We start from the raw sequence: 13,285 nt of genomic DNA on the forward strand, positions 1-13,285 counted from the left end.
ATTTTCATTTTCTATAAACGACATAAAAGATTAAAGAACGTCTAAAACAGGAAAGTTATCTCAAATATCACAAAATAAGCCATAATTTGGAACGTTGAAAATACAATCAGGCAAATATGTATCAATATTAAACTTTTTTTTCTTATCTTTAAAATGAACATTTTCACCTATATCCTTGGCTGCTACAAATTCATCATGCCTGTATTCAAGTACTAAACCTTATCAATTTTACGATTATTTAGGAACAAAGTAAACGAGTGTTGGTCCAGGTATAAACAAAAATTAATTTTGTTGACATTAAATCTAATTAACTGTGGTCAAGTAACGATCTATCGAGAAAAGAGTCCTGAAAATTAGACATCCATGATCAAACGCGATGTTCAAATATTTGAATATTTGTCAAATTCACCCTTTGTATCATTTAATGAAATAAAAGAGTTTATTACCCTCAGGATAAATTCATATGCGGTAAATAATGACAATACTGAAAAAAACTGAAGTAAACGAAGAAATATCTATCATACTTTATAAAAGCTTAGAAATAAAATGACAGCAAAAGGCAAGTGGAACATTGACTCACTATGCTAAAGTTTTTGGATCAAACATGGATATTAGGAATATATTAAATTATTTTACTTTACTTGCCATTTTACGTGGCTCAAGCTTTTCTGAAAGTACGTTCCAACTTTTATTCAACCTGTTATTTTAAAGTCATCTCATTTTATAAGTAGAATAAATAAAAAAAAATAACGGTTTCATTTATTCTGAAGGTAGATTTTCACTTGTACCTTCCATGACTTGACCAATAAATCGCAATTATTGTACTAAAATAAAAGAGTTTCGGTAAAATTGAATGAATACAATACGTTTTGTTTATTTGTTATTAAAGTGGATTGGTCTACTTTGGACAAAACGTTGATAAAAGTTCTTAATGATTCAATATGAACATTTATATGATGGACAATAATATTTTGTTTTACAACAATTCATAATCTGCAATATATAGATTCGCAATAGTGGACCATGTATCTCTTACTTACCAACACAGGATCACTTTCTGGAAAAAAACAACATTTTTTCACTTTAGCATTTTTAACAACTTCTATCAAAATGCACGTATGTTTATTTGTTATACTTTTCAGTCGTTTATACGGACACACCATCAGGGTATATTGGGTGCTTTGAGGACCAAAATGGAATCATGCAAGGGGGTCAGAAAATAAATTTTAAGGACAATACGGGAAATGCGTGCAAAGCATACTGTCAAGTTAGTAACTATATGTATGCTGGAACAAAGGTCAGTTTTAATTTGTATTCAAACATCATTATATAAAATACGATGACAAAAACGTTGTCTTTTTCAGTATACCATTTTATACGAACATCATACGATATTTTATGAATATCTTACCATTTTATATTAATATCGTAACATTTCACATTAATATCATACCATTTTATAGGAATTATACGAATATCCTACCATTTTATATGAATATCATACCATTTTATATGCATATCATACCATTTTATATGCAGATTATACCATTCAATATTAAATATCATACCATTTTATATGAATTATGTGAATGTCATACTTTTCAATAAGAATCATAAAATCCTCGTCATTTGTAAATATGTATTTAACCGGTTAAGGGTAATATAAACTGTGAACACCGGGTCATTGTTAAAATTATTTTATTATTTATCCTAAAAAAGCTTTTTATGACAATACTTTTTATGATGCTTTGTTTTTACGCCATTTTAAAAAAAATATTTTGGTTATATGTGCGTTGGTTATATCTCGGCGGTGTATCCGTCTAGGTAACTAACCAGTCATTACCAATTTCTCTGCTCGGTCACTACTAATCCTTTACGATTTATGATCCAGGGGTGAGAGACAAATGACCTTTAGAGTCAATTTCCTAAATTTCCAAGATCAGTTGTCACGGAGCAATGTGGCTTCGCCGGAGGATTGAACCAGCTTCCCTCCGATTCTATATGTAACAAATGAAATTAAGAAAAGAGAGCTTTCGATAATATATTTCAATAAATGGTATCCATTTTTTTCATTATCAACGTAACAGAATGGTTTTGTGTGTTCTTGTGGAAACAGTCTGCAACCAGCGGTAAGAAGTGTTGCTTGTCATACAGAATGTCCTGGAAATAGATGTGAGAAATGTGGAGGACCTGATAGCGTATCAGTATATACTACTGGCTGTATGTATATTTTTCTAGATATTTTTTATTCTCTTTACAGCAGGCAGCAGCTGTAAAACCACCAGCAACACAAGTATAGCTTAGAAAAAAGTTTTAAAAGTTTCAAACGTCAACACACACAATGGTATTATAATGTGAATTGTGAGGATAAGTTACTGAATATGACGAAAATAAAGAAAGCAGTATTGATAATGATGATATTGATAATGTTGATATTCATAATGATAATACTGACAATAATGATTTTGATATTAATGATGTTGATAATGATTGTATTGATAAAGACGATATTGATAATGATGATATTGATAATAAAGATAATTTGACTTGATGCTGTCAAGCTTCATTTACATTAAGTCTGCTGTCAGCATCAAATTCTACCCATAAAGCCATGTAGACCGAGTCAGTCGGCACATCTGTGTTTGCTATTCAGTCGAAAAAATATTTTGAAATTTTCCCGAAAAATGATTAATGGTTATGTTCAGATTGAAAAGATGGGCAAGTCTATTTAAGATTTTTAGCTTGGTAACAGTCCTCGGAACAAATTATCTTTAAGATATTCATTGTCGTGAAAAAAATGTAATTGTGTTTGCAAAATGTTGTAATATGTGTTACTTATTAGTACGATTCTCTATTATCTTATAGCATGCCATTTACATTATTGTTCATTTGGCCCACACTGTTTCAAAGTCTTCAAAGACAGACCGCAAAAATACTCTTGTGACTGCAATAGCAAATGGTCAGGTGGTTTCTGCGACGAGGACAAAGGTATTTATAACTTCTGTTGTTCACTTTATACTCGTTGCGAATAAAAAGTAGTACAGTCAGCGTAACTAAAATAGATGTTGATAATCTTGATGAATACCCGGTTCCTAAATGTTCATCAGTTTTCATTGGCTGGGTAGTTCAAACATTTGCCTCGCACTTATGTAGGTTCGAGCCCCGTAAGCGTCGTTGTATTATACATAATTGAGCCGCGTCATGACAAAACCAACGTAATGCGTTTGCGACCAGCATGGATCCAGACCAGCCTGCGCATCCGCGCAGTTTGATCAGAATTCATGCTGTTTGCTTACAAATTCCCTATTACAAGTAGAGAAACTGATAGCGAACAGCATGGATCCTGATCAGACTGCGCGGATGCGCAGGCTGGTCTGGATCCATGCTGATCGCAAACCCATTATGTTGGTTTTGTCGTGACGCGGCTCAGATATAGGTAGCGTTCGGAACGTCGATGGTTCTACTAAGGTGACCCTTTATGCCAGTAATACTGTACAAAGTAAAATCACTTACCTGTTCAAAATATGTCTATATATTTCTGGATTATGTATGAATGTTCTTCAACTATTGAATAATTTGTTAATGCATGTTTTTTTTCAATTACTAAGGTATTAATGAGTGCCTCTCGAATCCTTGTAACAACAAAGCGACGTGTATAGATGTCCTGGACGGATTTCGGTGCCTTGAGAGTGGAATAACTCCAACAACTTCAAACTATCAAGGCTGCTTATACCAAGGTATTTTCAGATATTGTCCTGACAAAAGATTTTTGCCCTATATGTAATACGATACAAAACAATATAATACATTTAAATGCTTTTTTTTTCAATCATGCTTTATGATTACTTAAAGATGACCCTTAAATAGTAAAATCTAATTATAGAATTACTTTAATGCTACTCTATGCTCCTTATCTCTATGTAAAATACTTTTATTCCAGAAATTCATTGAAATCTAGGAAAATTCTTACTGAATATGCCTGAGAGTAAGAAAATGCACAAATTATGTTTGGAAAAATAGATTCCCTATTAATTGTTAAGTTAATTTGGTACTTTCTCTAAAAACTGCTTTTTTAATGACACTATGTATTTATTCTATAGTGTATTTTGTTTATCCATAAGTACTGTATAGGAATTATCCGTATCTTAAAGGAACTCCACTGAGGGTTTATGACATGACAGGACTGAAAATGAATTTTCGAGATTAATGTTTAATTTGATAAAGGGGTAGACCGATAACTTGTGTCCAAAATTTCAGATTATTTGCTCACTCCGTTTTTCAGGAACAATTATCTAAATTGTGAAAAATGATCCAAAATTGAAAAGAGTTGTAATGCTTTTTACTCAAATTGGCTAAGAATTGAAACAAAATTACGATTTTCGTTGTTATTCAGAGTATGTATATTCCTTAACTATTTCTTTCAAATCTTCAGTCTTTAGTGTCCCAGCTGATCTATGTAAGAAATTCATTTTTTTAGACCTCAGTGGAGTTCCTTTAACATATCAAATTTGAGTATAATATATAGTTCTCACTCACTAAAGCTCACATTTATTTTAAGTAAAGACGACATCAATTGCAAAACTGACGTCATCTTCTACGTCAGACACAGTTACAGAATCTACTTCCGGTAAAATGTTGTCTGCCGCAACATCAGCAACAACAGCGAATGGTAATTGTTCAATAAATACATTACTTGCTATCAATAATACATAATCATTTATAAAATAATTTTGATTTATCCATTATAGCATGTTTCGACCTTGCTTATTTAAATAAATGGTAATTTCAACATTTTCATTTACAAAATAGTTTGATTTATCCAGCACATATCACGTTTCGACCTTGCTTATTTAGTTCAAATAAAAAAAATCAGTGAATGAATTAAACATTTTACTGGTAAATGCATCTTGAATACATTTTTTTCCTGGCAATTACACAATTAAATTAGCAGTGCTGGATAAACATTAATATTTTTATGCTATTTCATTTGTTCGTGCAGTCAGCCTCCGTGGTCGAGTGGTAATCTAGTTACCTCTCCGGCGTGGGTTCGATCCCCGGGAGATACTTTGGTAGTTTAGCGCGGAGGAAGGTAGTCAAGTACTGGTGTAACTCTCCAGGAACAATGGTTAAGAAACTACCCGCCTATATGACTGAAATACTGTTGCAAAAAGGCGTAAAATGAAACAAACAAACAAACAGTTTTTTTTTTCTATTTTTGATAATGAACTACATTCAAGGCACAATATACATATTTCATTTTAGTTTAAACAATATTTTATTTACAATCCACACATTTACATAATAAAGTACATAAAAAGAAAATTTACGGATTGAGAAGGAAGTTGGTAAATCTTTTTTGAAAACTCTTTCCGTCATTTTGTTTCAATTCTTTGGAAAGGTCAAACATGTGTTTAGTTATTTATTAACGATGAATTTAGAGCATAATAAATATTAACAATTAAGGACAGAAGCACTGAATGTGCAATGATTTGCCCTAAAGCTAACAAAATGTAAACAAAGTATGACTTTCATACAAAATACTAAATCACTAAAAAATTGGTCATATACACGGCCAATTAGTAACATTTTGGAAACTGTAATAGGTGTCAGAAATAAAAATCCGCGCAGTCTGACCAGAATCCATACTGTTCGCTATCAGTTCCTCTACTTGTTATAGGGTTGTAAAATCCTGATCAGACTGCGCGGATGCACAGGCTGGTTTGGCTCCATGCTGGTCGCAAACGTATTATGTTGGTTTTGTTATGGCGAGGCTGAAATCATATTAAGGCTTAATGTGTCTTAAAGTAATTCATATCTTACAGCGTGTTGGGTCTCATGTCTGTTTTATAGCTTTCATACATAATACTAATACACTATTATTATTCTGATTGCAAACAGAGCAGAAGTAGCGGAAGATAACTCATTTAAATGGCTATGAGTATTTTTGAAAACTGATTTTAAGTAATAAAATTGACAGCATTTCTGAGGCATTATTGGCCTTTAAACATTCATTGAAAGGCCTGTTCCAAATTTAAATTCATGACATAAATTCAGTAGATTTAGGGTTATATGTAAAAACAAATAATGAACGAGTACCTCTAAAATTGTATTTGTTTTGCTCACATTAAAGATTGGGTGTCGATAGGTGATAAACAAGTCTGTGTTGTGGAAACACCGATTGAATATGATATGGCAGTCAAACATTGCATTACATTAAGTGCAAGCCTTTTGTCGTATACAAACCCTCTACAATATTTCAACTTGAGCAACGTTCTGAGACTGACTGATACGACATACTGGATTGGAAGTAAGTGTAAAATATGTGAAAAATTAATTATCATAAATTTAATTAATATTTATGTCAATAATTTTTTCATATTTATTTCCACATAAAGTTATCTGGAAATATTGTTTTACTTTAAATTTGATGTGCTTATCTTAGATGTATTTCAAATACGTCATTGCAACTTACTGGTATATCAGTCATTTTCTTGTTTTCTTTTTTGAACATATCTGTACTGGTAACATTATGACAATGTCGTGACCGAGTAGAGCTCGAACTCATGATCCCTGAGTTTAGAGGTAGACATTTAGGTCACCGGTGGTATGACAAAGTCTATATCTATTGGAATCATATAATTCATATTGAAAAAATAAGGTCTTGAGTGCGCTTGAAAAGTTTATGTTTGGCATTTTCATACAATATCTGGCGTCCGTGGCTGAATGGTCAATGTCTTTGGCTTCAAACAGATTGCCCCTCACTGCTGTGAGTTCGAATCCCGACAGGATTCTTTTATGTGCTAGCTTACGGAACCCCGTGGGTGGTTCTACTCAGGTGGCCGTTCGTTCCTGAAATAATGCACGGAAGGGCATCTGAGGGCTTCTTTATCCACCAGTAAAGCTGAAAAGTCGCCATATGACTTAAACGTAAACACCAAGCAGGGAAAAATACAATACCTGCAATATCTTACCTATTTTCCCTAAAAAGACACTGTTGTATATCCTGTCATTTATGATAGAACGTTATTGAATGTAACTAAAGTATGAAAGTACCATATTATATTTTACAACGGCAGTGTTAAAGTATTTAATAATTATTTACAAGGATGCCTTGTTCAATTTAAAGAAGCATGCATCAAGATTCATGCTAATTTTCATTAAGATTATCAAAATATTATTAAAAGTAAAATATTTTCAAGTGAACAAAGAAAATAATCAACAGATTGCAAGCTTTTAATCTACGTAAATTACCAAAAATAAAGGTCAAAATACGAAAAAATTACCGTTACTGCGTTACTCACGCAGCAGAAATATGGGGATACATACTAAAAAATCAGCCATTTATTGCATATAACATGTAAATCATTACTTAAATTGTGAATATTTTTACTTTTTTTAAAATCCTAGTACATTGTTTTCAAAGTTGATTTTCTTTCTTTATTTTTTTGCTCATCTGGATGTATGTAGCTTTAATGCCAAAAATAATCTGAAAACATGATCAATTCTAAACGCTTTCATCTAAAGTATGTGAAGGAATAATATATGAAAATACCATAGTTGCTTATTATATAGTAATTATTACCTCCCCTGGTCGCCATTTTGGGGGTCATTACAAATATATCATAATTATGCTTAATTTCTATCATCTTCATAAAAACTGATAAAAATATTTTACATATTGGTGCTACATTAACAGTTTGTAACATATGTATTAAAGAAACTAACAATCCCTGTTAATCATCGGTTTATATTAATTTTGCACTATTTTGTCCCTTATATTATATAGAACTTTGATCCCCAAAATGGCTGCCACTTTTGGCAAGGGAGGTAAATATTGTAAAAATTAGGAACTATCTATACTGTTTAACATAAGATTTAGCGTTCTCAGATATAACTCATTTATATTTTAACAGGTGCTCTTGGAGACAAATGTGTTTGTTTCTCTATGGTTCACAATAGTCGCAGTCTAAGAATTGAACCCTGTGAATCCAGAAACTCATTTATATGCGGCCGTATTGCCAATGCCACAATGATAAAAGAAAATGCAGAATTTGTAAAACTGTTGAACAATATGACGGTTAATGCTAAAATGACGAATAAAGCACAGCGGAAATTAATTTCCGTTCAAGATAACAGATTGAGTACTAAGTTTGTTGGCGCCGTAGGAATCCTATTCATTTGTGGTTGTGTTGGTTTAGTGATATTAGCAGATATTAACTGGAGCAGATGTAAATCCTGTTCAAGGAAACAAAACTGAAAGTGCATGGTATGAGAATTATGTATATCAGTAATAAAAAGATAAAATAACAAAATAAAATGACAAAGATATGTATTTTTGACAGGTGTTGACAAAATACAGGAGCATTACAAAACTCATTATTATATTTATTTTTCCAGAAATGTTTTAACGTTCATAAAGATAGCTCTTTAATTTGTGCCTTTGTAAATATATGAATGTTTGTCAGTTGTTGTGTTTGTAACTTTATATTACTATCATCCTAAGAATGTAATATAGCCGTTTTCCATTATGTATTTGTATATGTTCATGTATGTATACTGCTGATGTTTCCCGCTATTGTGGGACTTGTGCATTTTGTAAAAAATTGAAATTGAAAATTGAATTGAATAGAATGTGTATAAAAAGTAATTATTTTACCGCACAATAAATTTATCTAACGAAATTAACACTTCCAAAGACAAATTTGTTTTAATAGCAAAAGCATTGCTGCATTCTAAAAAAGGTATCTAAAAGATCCCTATACATATATATTCATGCATATATGGATAAGACTGTCCAAACTGTGACGTTTACATTTGTTAAGAAAAGAAGAAAGTAAAAACATAATTGACTAATAAAATTATTACTTAAATTATCAGAAAGTAAGATTTGATCTATGGTTTACTTTTTGTAAATTTTGGCGCATGAATAACAACCCCAACCTGGTTTGAACAATCCTCCCATTGTCATGTTATGTTGCCTGAATGAAATAAAAATCTGGAAAAGGGGTGATCCCTCGGAAGCAAAGGAAACTAACAAATTGAATATAAGATGAAAAAAATCAGACCCGACTCGGTTTGATTGATTTTGTTCTTGAAGGATAATTCAAAAATGCAACTTGACACCAGGAAATATATATCAAATTATAAATCTACCGATTGGTTATTAGCCACATTTGAGTACAATGGATTTCTAATTTGGTCATTTGTCGCAATCAAACCATAACGGAAAAACGGAGTGAGCGAACGATCTAAATTTTGCACACAAATAAGATCTTCATCAATGGTACATGAATATTGAAAAAAAAATATTTGCCGTCCCGTCATGTCTAAATACTCCAACCGGGTCCTGAACTTACATCCGTCTGACAATGAAATAATATATGCGTCGTATGTCACTTAAAACTAACAAACTTCCGACGACTGCAATAACACCTGTTCCGACGATAGCTCCGATGGCTTTCGCTGAGGTTCTTTCATCTCGCGCGCAATTTAATTTTCGCGCCATTTTTGTCGTCTGGTGAGTATCGATGGTCATATTTTTAATCATTTTAACAAAAGAAGGATGGTTCAAGACTTCCGATGCATTGGCGACCCGGCTACATATACTGTATTGTTTCACCTCAGACAATGTGGAATAGAGGGATGTATGACCTCCGACCTCAACGACCTCTAACGTCAGACACTTGTTGTTTGTAGGCTTTGAACATTCTGTAAATATATTTACCATTAATTTGCATTAAAATAGGGTCTAAATATATAAATTCTGAACATTTATTAAAATTATGAATTTATTGTCTGCTTTTTTTTCTCTTACAATGACAAAAAAGGTCTTCCCACGCTATGATATTTTAATTATTCTAGAGCCTAGAAAAGCAGCTTATCAACGGACCAAACTAAACAACTACAAATAAACGAAGCATAAACATATTTTGATGTTGAATAGATATGATGAATTGCCATTAAAAAACCCATCTTAAAATATGATGGATCTCCTTATATCAAAATTTGCCATTTGAAAACACTTTCTCTTAAAATGTTATATAAAATTTAAAATTTAAATGGTAAAAACATGAGAAAATTGGTAATGTGTTCAATAAGTATGTAGCGCATTCAAATACTCCGTGTACTTATAACAATGTTATATACAACAAGGGCCTTACATACTGAAAAGAAAATATGAATCAAAAAATGAATGTGAGTCTGTTTTACCTCCAACCCAATATTTTCCTCTTAGAGGTTTGTTCCTTGGTAACAATATGTACTCGCTAGGGTTAGAAAAAGAGACGATTGCAGCCTCAAGCTTCTTGCAGTTTTCAGCAGCGTTTCGAAAAGTTAGGTTAACGTTGTAGACAAAGAACTGCCTGTCACCACCTACGACCCAGCTAAATTCTGTAATGCAAACCAAAGTTCCATTAAAGTGTGAATGTTGAGAGTTAAGGTAAAGGTAAAAATAAGTTTACATTTTGCCACATTTATATTTTTCTTTTAGTAAATATTCAATAACTTACTTTGCACACGCAGTGGATGAAAAGAATGGGACAGTGCTTCTTTAGCTAAGACAATTTTTAAATTCAATACTTAACATTTCTAAACACCAATTATTGGTCAATCTCTATTAGAATAGTCAATCTTTTGAAATATTTATTTAATTCATCTTGACAACAAAAATTAAATCTAATAAAAAGATGAGCATAATGACACTTATTCTAAAATTCTACTGATTATCCTGAAAAATTGTCTACTATTTGTATTGAATTAAATGTTTTTATGTTTTTTTATATACCATATATTCGATAGAAGATAAAATAACCTCAGATCACTTCAACAAACATGACGAGAATATCAAATGTCGACAAAGCAAGGAATGTTTTAGAAGTTAATCATTTTTTGTTAAAAAGATTACCTGATATGTTATTTTTATTTGGATTAGTTTTGTTTTCTTCAGATCCTGCGCTGTAACCTTCTTTCTGGCAAAGACATTTAAACTTTCGACTGCAATTACTCATCTCTAACATGTATTCATGGTTCGATATATGGCACCGCCTTGACATTACATGGCTGTCAGAGTTATTTACCCATAGCTTCACATTTTGTATTTTATCAAACTGACGCTGTTGAAGAGTACTGTCATTTACTCGAGCAACAACGGACCCCGACCTCCCACATAATAAGGAACAATTGTCATATTCTGTTTTCTTGTCTGTTACAGACATGTTGAGATGTTCATAGGTGAAATTCATGATGCGTGGTGTTTTGGAACAGTTTTCTTGAAAACAAAAGATGATGAAAGTGTGCGATATGCTTAAGGCTACATTAAAGCATGACATGTTTCACTTAAAAATACAGGTGCATAATAAAATTGAAAAAATCTGAAACTTTTAACTGTTACACAGTAGTCTGCCTAAATATACACAATGAGCAATCTGCCTTTATATACAAGGTTGGCGATATTGCAATATACCTAGATACGAGGGATATTCAAATATGAATGCAACTGGGTCAATTTTCAGAAGTGCATATAAACTATCCCAATCCTTCGAGATACTCATCACCATGTGATATATTAAGTTTTGGTATTTTAATCCAATTTTTCAATGCGTTTTCATTATCTTTTCGAGGTATACTATTCAGACACTGGAAAATAGCCGAACCGAGATTTTTTCGCGTTTGATATTTTCTTCCAGCAAGGTGTTTTTTGAGCCTCGGAAAAAGGAAAAAGTCACAAGGGGCAAGCTCTGGCGAATAAGGAGGGTGAGGAAGCTCGACAACCTTTTCTTGTTTCTGATATTCTTGTTCAATGGCCGCTTTGTGTGACGAAGCATTTTTATGCAACAACCTGGCACCATGTCGACCATTGCTGGTCGACGATTTTTGAAATATTTCTTAATTTATGAAGGACCTTGCCTTTGTAAAACTTGGCATTTACAGATTTACCCTTTGGTACGACAATTTGAATAGCTATGCAAGGTCTCTTACTTCCTTTGGTTACCCATATTTTGTTATGTATCTTTCTCTTGGACCAATAAAAGTTAACCCACTCCTCGCCAATGATGAATTTTGCAAAAGATCGATTGTTGTATTTAGGGAACTGTTTAAAAGTTGTTTGGAGATTCTTACCCGAGCAGGCTTTTGCTCTTATGTAAAGAGATGGGGAATTCATCTGGCACTTATCCTTCTCATTTTTAAATCACATCAGAGAATAACATGACCAACTCCTACAGAGATATCAACGCATTTATCTATATGCATAGTTGTAAATCTTACATCAGTAGCAATCAAATCCTTTACTTTTTCAATCATTTCTGGCGAAGTTGCAGTCTTCGGACGGTGTGCATGAGGTGCAACTTTTACTAATCACACCAATTTTAAATTTATTACACCACCGTGTGACATATGAAAACGAAAGTTCATTATTCCCATAAACACGACATATTTCATTAAATATGTTTTTCGCCTGTATACCAAGAATACAGCGGTTCTTTGTATGGGACCGTATTTGGTCAGTGAAAGGTGACCTTTTCCCAACCATTTTAGCTTTAGTATTCACGAGTGGATAGCGTTAAACGAGCTAATGTCAAAGCTAGACTGAACTGATTTACACATGTATTGTATCAATTGAGAGCTTACACAACAATCTATGCGATACATGTGCATAGTTCGTGTAACACTTGGTTAAAAGCGAGATATTGGCCTTGTTGCATTCATATTTGAACACCCCCGAATAAAATAAATGTTGAAATCCATGTAACACTATATTTCTTAACCATAGATATTTAACATAAACTTCAATTTTAAATTTAATTTGCCACTGTTTTAGTTAATTTATGTTCATACTTTTGATAGTGATAAAGATATAACAAACGCCATTAACTAAACACATAAAGAGACGAATCACTGTAGCATAATCGTTGTAACAAAACTGAATCTTGTAGTATATTAAGTCACATTTGAAAGCTATATGTGTACAGAACTGAACAATCTATATCTTAAAGAAAAGCTAATCAGTCAACATCAAAAATGGTCGCCAAGATTTAAGTAATTACCTTGTTTATTACAAACATCATATTTGTTAGGATCTGCATAACGATTGTGCCAATTCATAGCAGATAATAATTAATACAAAGTCTCTTACATCGTCTTACATCAGTATTTAATTTGAAATGATAAAGTATTGAATAATAAATTTTCTTATAAGAGCAAGAATGTAGCAACATTAAGATGACAACAAACAGTTGTGCGGTCAAAATAGGGATATCTATTTTACACCGGACAGTAAGCAAAGTGT

General features: G+C 32.3%; 2 protein-coding genes across 2 annotated transcripts; one reads left to right on the forward strand and one right to left on the reverse strand.

Annotated features, from left to right (window-relative positions):
- The first annotated feature begins 604 nt into the window (after positions 1-604).
- LOC132757382 (protein crumbs-like) lies at positions 605-8,312 on the forward strand. Its single transcript, XM_060748652.1, has 8 exons — positions 605-674; positions 1,143-1,297; positions 2,088-2,220; positions 2,866-2,988; positions 3,609-3,737; positions 4,559-4,669; positions 6,131-6,307; positions 7,914-8,312. Exons 1-8 carry the CDS (start codon positions 605-607, stop codon positions 8,255-8,257), a joined length of 1,242 nt encoding a protein of 413 aa, XP_060604635.1. The 3' UTR covers positions 8,258-8,312.
- A 960-nt stretch (positions 8,313-9,272) lies between these two features.
- On the reverse strand, positions 9,273-11,262 carry LOC132757380 (uncharacterized). The gene is made up of 3 exons (XM_060748649.1): positions 10,904-11,262; positions 10,210-10,389; positions 9,273-9,708 (listed from the first exon to the last, which is right to left on the reverse strand). The coding sequence occupies exons 1-3, from the start codon at positions 11,238-11,240 to the stop codon at positions 9,353-9,355; spliced, it is 873 nt and encodes a 290-aa protein (XP_060604632.1). The 5' UTR covers positions 11,241-11,262; the 3' UTR covers positions 9,273-9,352.
- Between the last annotated feature and the right edge of the window lie 2,023 nt (positions 11,263-13,285).

Source organism: Ruditapes philippinarum, unplaced genomic scaffold, assembly GCF_026571515.1.
Source record: "Ruditapes philippinarum isolate M1 unplaced genomic scaffold, ASM2657151v2 ctg617_1_1_1_1, whole genome shotgun sequence".
Classification (NCBI taxonomy): domain Eukaryota; kingdom Metazoa; phylum Mollusca; class Bivalvia; order Venerida; family Veneridae; genus Ruditapes; species Ruditapes philippinarum.